Source organism: Aplysia californica, unplaced genomic scaffold, assembly GCF_000002075.1.
Source record: "Aplysia californica isolate F4 #8 unplaced genomic scaffold, AplCal3.0 scaffold01495, whole genome shotgun sequence".
Lineage (NCBI taxonomy): Eukaryota > Metazoa > Mollusca > Gastropoda > Aplysiida > Aplysiidae > Aplysia > Aplysia californica.
In genome coordinates, this window is record NW_004798765.1 from 38,531 (window position 1) to 47,530 (window position 9,000).

General features: G+C 37.0%; 1 protein-coding gene across 1 annotated transcript in view; it reads left to right on the plus strand.

The window, feature by feature from the left end:
- The window catches only part of LOC101847171 (39S ribosomal protein L18, mitochondrial), a 14,125-nt gene that overhangs the window by 1,210 nt on the left and 3,915 nt on the right, over positions 1-9,000 (plus strand). Inside the window, exons 2-4 of the mRNA XM_005112931.2 lie at positions 6,301-6,403; positions 7,212-7,289; positions 8,360-8,473. Of these exons, the coding sequence (XP_005112988.1) occupies positions 6,301-6,403; positions 7,212-7,289; positions 8,360-8,473 (295 nt within the window). The remainder of the gene's footprint in view (positions 1-6,300; positions 6,404-7,211; positions 7,290-8,359; positions 8,474-9,000) is intronic.

Below are 9,000 nucleotides of genomic sequence, written 5' to 3' on the forward strand. Positions count from 1 at the left end.
GCCAGTCTAGCCGTCATTAAGTACGGCTAGCCTCTTCCTATTTGAAATGCTAGTATACTAGATCTAGATCTAGTAGCCATCGTTTCTACATTTAAAATATAATTGTCATTTTGCCTGAATTGTGGAAGCTTTATATTATCAGTTTCTTGATTAACCTTCTTGGACTTGGATTTGATTCTTCACCCAGGGTGAGAATAGAGAGACATGGGTTATTCTTTGAAGGCATTTTCAAATGAAGTATACCGGGTAGTCCGGGAACTTTGCCCCAACCACAATTGAAGTATCTGAATATTCAGACATCTAAAAATCTCTAGCTCTAGAAATTGAATTCAATGCAAAAAATGCTCCTTTCCAGTCCTCGCAGAACGACAAAATGAAAGATGATGCCGAACTCTCGCAAAAAACGCAGAGAACGGAAACTGTTCAGAGAAATAGAGATCAAGTTTATTTTCCCGAACGTTCGGGGAAATAGTCACTTCGGAATAATTCTTAGATCTATCTCTGCGTGCACTTTATATTTTGCCATCTCACATAACGTCGCCTGATCTAGATTTCTTGGCTTCGGCGTTTAAATTAGCAGGGGGTAGTGTCTACATTCTCTAACGTTAGACCTAGAGAATGTATACAAGCTGTCTACGTTCTCTAATGTTTAGTGCTTCCAAGCATGGCATCAAATCCCGTTCGGGCCGGAAGGTTTTTTTTCTTCTCCTGAACCTAAAATTATTTTTTAAAAATAATATAGACTCACAGACCAAGGAAATCCACTATTGAACTTTAACCAGGCATAAATTGGACCAGACCAGACCATCAATGATTTATTTATAGAGGCACCAGCCATCCATGTCCAGGTGCTGTTTTAGCCTCTTTTTCCTGTATTCGGATTAATAATATCTTTTTGCCAATTTATTGGTTCCGCTTCTATGTACCCCATATCTATGGTTCTCAACCTGGAAATTGCCTATAATTCGCTGTAATTGCCTCTCCCCCACCCCCTCTCATCACCCCCCCTCCCCCTCATAGTGTCATCATTGATATTACCATCTATTTTTATCGATAACACGTTTATGGATTAAGGGCAGTATTAATGATAATTAAGTAAAAAAAACCACCCATCAATTAAATAATAAATAAATAAATAAATACATACATAAATAATAAATCAATCAATAAATAAATAATGCTAATGATTATCATATGCAAATATTGATAATGAGAAGAAGAAAAAGGAGAAGAAGAAGAAGAAGAAGAAGAAGAAGAAGAAACACGGTCATAACATCAATATAAAAAACAATAATACTAACAATAGAATTGATTTTAGTAAAATAATGAAATAATATTAAAATAATAAATGGAGCAATATTATTATAAATCAAAATTTCTAAAAGGACACTACTTGGAATCCGCCGATTGTATGGGATCAGATACCTTGTATGAATATGTTAAATTAGGTAATTCAATCCATACAATTTGAGGTTATATATGTTCAGATCACCATTCTTTTTTTTTTTCAAGAGGAAAGCAGATGTCTATTCTCATTTTGTGTTTAGTCATTCTATTGAGTTACATCTATAAGACCAATCTCCTCGTGGTTTAAGGAGGGGAAATATGATGTATAAACTCAACTATTGCATTTTTGTTCTTTTTGTAGAGGGTCACATCCTTTTACCGACATCCTCTTGTGTAAGGAGTGGAAAGAAAGATGTAGAGACCCATGTTTTAAATCACTTTCAACTTGTAAAGTTGCTTGTTTTTGTTTTGTTTTTTCGACATCATTTCCTCCATACTTGAATGAAATGGATTGAGATATATATTCATATATTTCATTCGGATAGAGAGATAGAGGGAGGGGGGAATGTAAAATTATAATGCTTTTATATATTAAAGGTATTATATTTAAAAGTAATAGCCATGATCACGATGATAGTAATAATGATAGCCATAACGAGGGTGGTAATAATAAAACAACAATAATAACACTACCAATAATAGAAACAACGATGAATAACAATAATACTACTACTACCAATTATAATAAAATAATCTTAATAATGATAATAATAATAATAATAATAATGACATCAGCAACAACAACAACAACAACAACAACAACAACTACGACAACAACAACAACAATAATAATAATAATAGTAATAATAATAATAATGATAATAATAATAATAATAATAATAATAATAAGTAAACAAATAAGTATGAAGAACAACTTTTCTTGGAGCATACCCATATTCTTTATTCCCAGTCCCCTTCCCCCCGCCCCCCTCCCCTTCCCCCCCCCCCTCTATTTCCGTGTCCCAGATAATAATAATAACAATAATGACAACAACAGCAATAATAATAATAATAATATTAATAATAATAATAATAATAATGATAATAATAATAATAATAATAATGATGATAATAATAATAATAATAATGACAACAACAACAATAATAAATAACCCTTTTCCCCTTGTTAAAGCATAGATTGATTTAGATAATGTTAGAGGCAAGAGATTGCCTGTAGATTTATATACGATATTTTTTATTTATTTCGTCTATTAAATTTTTAATAAGAATTTTCGTTTGATTGCTTCTCTTTGGGTACAGAATGTTTGTAGTGTCAAAATGAATGCCTTCCTTTTTAAATTGATCTATTAATGCATTTCGGTATTGTATGAACAGTTCACATTCCAAAAGTACGTGATCAATTAATAGTGTTTCTTGGCACTGGTGGCATATTTGATTTCTTTTGATGAAGAAATATGGTGAGTATAATCTGAGTCGGGTAATCAAGTTTTGGCCCTCTCCATACGGTACTATAGTTTTTATGTTTGGCACTATCTTTTTAAAGAATGTGCCTGTCTTTGAATTTGTCCATGCAGTCTGAAAAATGTTTTCTTTTACTCTTTGGTGTAAAAGATTTTTCATTTCGAGGGGTCCCAGTTTTGTATTTATTGTATATATATATTCTTTCTTTTGCATTCTTCCCTTGTTTGCAAGCTTGCCTAAATTGGTTAAAGGAAAAGTAGGTGAAAGCTCCTCTTGCGGATAAAACCAGAGCATGCTTCAGCACCACATAAAAAACTTCAAAGCAACTAGTTATAATTATGGGAAAAAATTGTTGATCAGTCGAGAAGAGGAGAAGAAGAAGAACAAAAAAAACTAGGATTCGAACCCACGCTCATAAAATAAAGGTTGGACTTCAAACGCAGACGCGCTGTCCTTTCGGCCATCAGAACTTCCAAAAATGAAGCGTAGATTTTATTAAACCTTATATTTAACACACAGCGTTTTATTTAGCTCTGTCGCTAATTGCAACCGACGTTGCAAATAGGCACTGCCTTAATTTTTTTTATTGTGTTTTTGTTTACTTTTGTTCCCATGTCACCATGTCGATAAGAAAAGTCTGCCTTGAACTCTCTTCCATTCAGATTGGAAGTGGTTATTCACCCCAGGTGAGAATAACCCGTGTCTCGCTATTCTCACCCCCTCGTTTTACCGGAAATTCAAGTGGGATCAGGGCTGAGGTTAGCGGGGGGGGGGGGAGGGGGGGGAGGGGGGGCTGATGCTCCACAGCATCGTGTTCGTCACTGCTTGTGTCTGAATAGTCACAGTCAGGGTTGTCAGTTTGGAGCCAAATCCCAAATATTTGGCTCTTTTGAATCGTATCTGGCTCGGAGGATTTCATTTGGCTCTCTGGCTCTTTTTTGGCTCCAAACTCAAAATGATCAAGAAGAAGGGGAAAGAAGAGACAAGAAAAAAAGAAAGAATAAAAGAAAAAAAATGAAAGAGAAGAAAAGAGCTTGGATTGTTTAGTTATTAAACTAGTTAACACGATTTAACGCCCTCGCCCATTTTGTCAGAATAATTTACAATCCTTCTACCGTCGTGCCAGAGCATTTATTGTCTCTTGCTTGTGTCTCGTTACATTTGTACACGCTCTCTTGTTCTTTGAACCATAATTTATTGTGTGCTGGCAGAGAGTTAGTGCCATCGTTAAGTGTGTAATACAACTACAGTAAACAACGAATGGTCCGGCCGGTCCCACACCCCACCCAGTAGCGTCGGTAGTGAGCCTTTTTTTAAACTGGAGAGGCGAAAAATGTTTTTACATTATTTTTATTCGTTCCCAACCACATGCGGTAAACCACCAAGGGCCTAGGTGATCTTATCGGCCTGCGAGAGGTCAGGGGGGAGTCGTTGCCTCATGCCCACACCGGGGTGGGAGCTATTCTCACCAGGGGGTGGGGGGGGGGGGGGGTGGGGGTGTGAAAATAGCGAGACATGGGTTATTCTTTCCGGGGCGGGGTGAGAATAAAGGTGGCCTTCATATTACAGATAATCAGAAATTGACTTAGTAACACAAAATGATAAATTATTAGCCTGGCTTTCTCCTACCATGCACATCTGGAGAGGAGTTCCCCAGAGGGCCGGCACTTACTGTGACATGGTCCACTGAGCAGACAATACAATTAGGTCGATAGTTAGGGTTAGAGTATATAATATCCTGCTCATAATATCCCTTCTTTTGTGTGTTGTTGGTTGGCCGGCCTTCTGTGGAACTCCTTTCCACATCTGAGATCTCCACTGTTTATAATGGGGACCACATAATATGGTTGTGATGATGTCAGCATGAAAGATATTTTAAATTCATTTTATCCGTTTGAATTCCAGCCTCCTATGACTGGTTTCCGACAGTCCCAAGCCTACTGACAGGGCTGCAAATCATTATATGATGAATTTGGCTGAATCATTATATTATGATTTTTTGGTACTTTTACAAAAATATGATTGTAATACCCCTAATTCCAATTTTTAAAAAAAATCCGGCTTCCTCAACTCACTGCCTACCTTCCCTGTGTACAAGGTGGAGAAAAGCTATCAGACACGACAGTCTAGGCCTATACTATGTCACACTACGCCACATGCAGCTTTCTAAATTTAACAGTATTTTAAGCCGCTGAGTGCCTCTATGCCCTTAAAAAAAAGACTTCAGAAGTGCCAAGCAAGGAGTAGGGTGCTCTTGTGGTCTAGAGGTTAAGGTGTTCGCCTATCATTCAATAGGCCCTGGGTTAAAATCCGGATAGCGACGGAAAATTTTCTTTTCTCTAAAACTAAAACATGTCATGTTCGCCTTTCATATCCTTTCCTGCTCTCTAACGATGTTCTGTCATCTGCTTTCGTCTCCATGTTGAAATGCCTCCACCCCCTCACCTCCTTTGCCCCCTCCCCTGGGTTCTTGACTCTGTCTGCAGTCTTTCTACTGCTACTCCTTGGCTCTTTCTTACTGCTGTCTTTCAGCCACACCTCTGATCTTATGAAGTAAGAACAACACCTAGCCTTCTCTGATAAGGGCAAAAAATTTCGGAGGCCTTGTGTGCAAGTTGCACACATTAAAGATCCCTTGGTGGTTAAAAATTGATAAGACTGTCCCCGTCGGATTATGGGATTGTGCGCCCCCGTTGTTTCGCGTAATTCTGCAACATTTGCATAATTTTGGATTCCCGCGTATTTTCACATTAAAAAAATATTTTTCACAAAACATATTTACATATTTAATGCCTCGCTGTGTGACTAAAGGGAAGCAATCGCGGTAATAAGTCTCTTTTAAGTGACAAGTTGGTTATTTCCTTGTTAGAAGATCTTGGTTAATGAAACTGGGAATGTTATTAAAGAAACACAATGATCGTTGAAATTTGGGTTGGGGGTGGGTGGGGATGGCTCAAGTAGACTTTAACCCCTGTACTTTTTCCATGGAATAAAGATAAGGGAATGGCTGAAGGGAATTGTTAACCCATTCTAACCCTTGTTATCATGCTTATGTTCAAAGTTAATCCTTGTTTCATGTCTGAATGAATTCCTAATTCAATTTCCTTAAATTTGATGAATCACCTGTTACCTTTTGAGTGATGTCCATGCTTTTATGAAGTTATTGAACTTCACCCGTATAGCCAAATTGAGCCAAAAATTAATTATGTATAGACCCCCCAAAAAACATACTTGGAAAGAGTGAAAAAGCCAGTAGCCCAGTTAACAAGGTCATGATACAGGAGGAGACACATGGACTTTTAACACTGGATGGTATCCCTTCAACCATCCTTTGTATGATGAATTTAATAATTTCATAGAAGAATAGATGGCAAAATGTATATAAATTTTTTAAAATCTTATTTATTTGAGATGTATTTTTAAAAAATGTAAGCTGCAAGTAAGTTAGCAGTTAAAATGTATGTGTTTGAATGTTACAGATAAACATTTATTGTTCATTGTTAAAAGAATACTTTTTATTGTTCTTTTCAGCTTTTACTTGCCGTTGTTTAAATACAACTTCAAATCGGCAAGCAAATCAGAGCCCCAATAATGATTATGTTGTTAGCAAGGTTTACCACAATCGGAACCCCAGGTACGTTGTTGAATATTATGTAAAACTACACTACAGTGCACTTAAAAGTATGGTTAGTGTATCTGATTTTGTTTGGGCGTTTTTTGATGCTTGTTAATGTTATCATATTGTTAGTGTTCTCACATTGTTTGTCTGTTATTGCTGACATACTTAAGTACATACTTTGTCCTGAACTTTGTGCAGTTGAGATCTTTGACAATAGCTTCTTCACTTCTGATCATAAGGTTCGTTTGTAGTCTTTTGCGGTAGCAAATGATTCATTTAAATGTACTTAGGTTGTTAGAAAATGGAGAAGAGCAGGTCAAGGAGGCTGTCTGCTTGTCAGAACTTAGTTTAATCTGTGCCTGAAGCTGAAGTAATTGATTCCTTGAAATAGTAGTCCCCAAATTATGTGCCTTTTGAAATTGAAATTCAAGTCTTTAAGAAAATTGATACTTTTAAGTCTTGTCAAGTTAAAGAGACTGAATGCATGCATGCCCCCCCCCCCCCCCCCATCCCCCAATTAAAAAGAATTTATTTGTGCTTAACCTTATGAGCTGTGATCTGGTAAACTGATGAAGATTTTGGAATTGAAAAAATAATTAGTTCTGAAAAGTGTTTATGAATGATTTTATTATTTGGGGATGACTTTGTTGATGTGAGATTTAAATTATTGTGTAAAACTGGCAACCACCTTGTTCATTCATTCATGAAACACCGGTGATGTGGGCTCACATGCTCATACTCACGCATAAAACACACACATTGTGAAATGCTAAGTATGCTTTTCAATTAATTTTATGTTGTATGATTTTTTGTGAATATTCAGAAATCTTGAAAAATTGGCCCTTGCTCGGAAAAGGCTTGGCTGGAAGCTGACTGCTCCCCGCAAAGACTATTATCATAAGTGAGTTTTTTGTACAGCTATGTACGTCTTACGTTATTTTTTAACACTTTATGTACAGATCTTCTTTTGTTTTACAGATAATTTCCCCCCAATTTTTGCATCACCCTTCATACCCTTTAATTTCCCACTGTATTTGAAGTTCTAAAATGTTAATATTAATCTAAAAAATAACTGGGTTGATTAAACCTCAGCTCCTGTTGTTGAGCCTTTCACTCGTGCTCAAGGTATTGTAATAAAATTTTTTATATGTTTTTACTTCATTCAATTTTCAGTTCAATGATGTTTGGTTCATATTCGTATTTAAAAAAATAAAGTCGTATTTAAAAAAATAAAGAAGTTATAAGCATTTTTCATGACCCACCCTAATTTTCATGAAGTTCTCAAATTAATTTGCCTCTGAATAACCGGACAGTGAAAATATTAATTTGCCTCTCGAAGAAGTAAAGTGCAGCACTCGTAATTCCCATAACAGATCAACCTACAGACCTGGTCTATGACAGGATGGCCACCTTTTGTTTTGAGGAAATGAAGTTCATGTTGAAATCTGAGGTTTTAGAACAATTAACATATACGTTTAGCTCAAAAGGTTACAATTCCTCGAATGCAGCTGAAAGTCAACAAACTACTTTGTTCCTATCCCTTATTTTTGCTGTAGTTCTTCAAGATAGTCGTTCCGATATGCTTTTTTAAAAGTTGGTTTTTGTTGTGTTTTTTTTAAAGACGTGCTTGTGAAAGAATGACCTGTACGTTTAAATGATAAAGTTATAGTTTATAGTCTTGTATCCCTTTTCTTCTATATCTCTGATGATGCCACAATAGAATGACATATGACTTCAACCCATATCACAACTCATGCACACCCACACATACACATACACCCACTCACACATATGTCCTCCCCTACAAGTCAAATCTTGAGGGTGTCTAAGCTTGATGTGTATATTTGGGGGTTTTGGGTTGTTTTTTTTTTCAAAGTTTAACATAATGGCTCACATTGTAAAATCATAAGTTGAAGGTAAAAGTACTTGTAGGTTTTAGTGTACAAATGTACTTTATTTATTTTCCTTTAGGTTGATATTCACTCTCAGCAACCGTCATACAGAAGCTAGACTGGAGCATTTCTCGGGGTTCACAGTGCTCACAGTGTCCACCAGGGAGTGGGCGGTTCGAGACCAGCTTTACAGGTACAGTTGCTGAAATAGTGGAAGATAATTAAATCACTCTTTGTCGAGGAGAAAAGTGATTTTTTTTCAGAGGGGTGAACGTGTTGGGCTGTGCCATTATTATGTAGAAAAATGGTAGAGGTGGGAGATGGTAGTTTGTATTGGTGATTGTCTTGGACAGGTGGCCATTACAGCAGGTTTGACTGTATTTTGGCTGTTATTTCCTGTCACGGCCCTCTCCACTTGGCGTCAATAGCCTAGTGGTTAATTCGTAAGCATGGGGTTGCGGGTTAGGGGGGTTTGAGCCTCAGCTCGGTCTAATGTTGTGTCCTTGGGAAAGGCACCTTACACGAAATTCTTATTTGTCTAGGTTCTTTCGGAGGCGGACGTTTGACTGGGAAGCACTACCTCTGAAATAGCCTACTAGTGTTGATAGGGACATTCATTGTAGAGTTGGGGCGAGCGGACGGACGGGTTCGTTACTCGCGGACTCAGTCAGAGCGAACGGGTAACGGACGGCCATGAGAGCGAACTGCGAACCTCAAGAC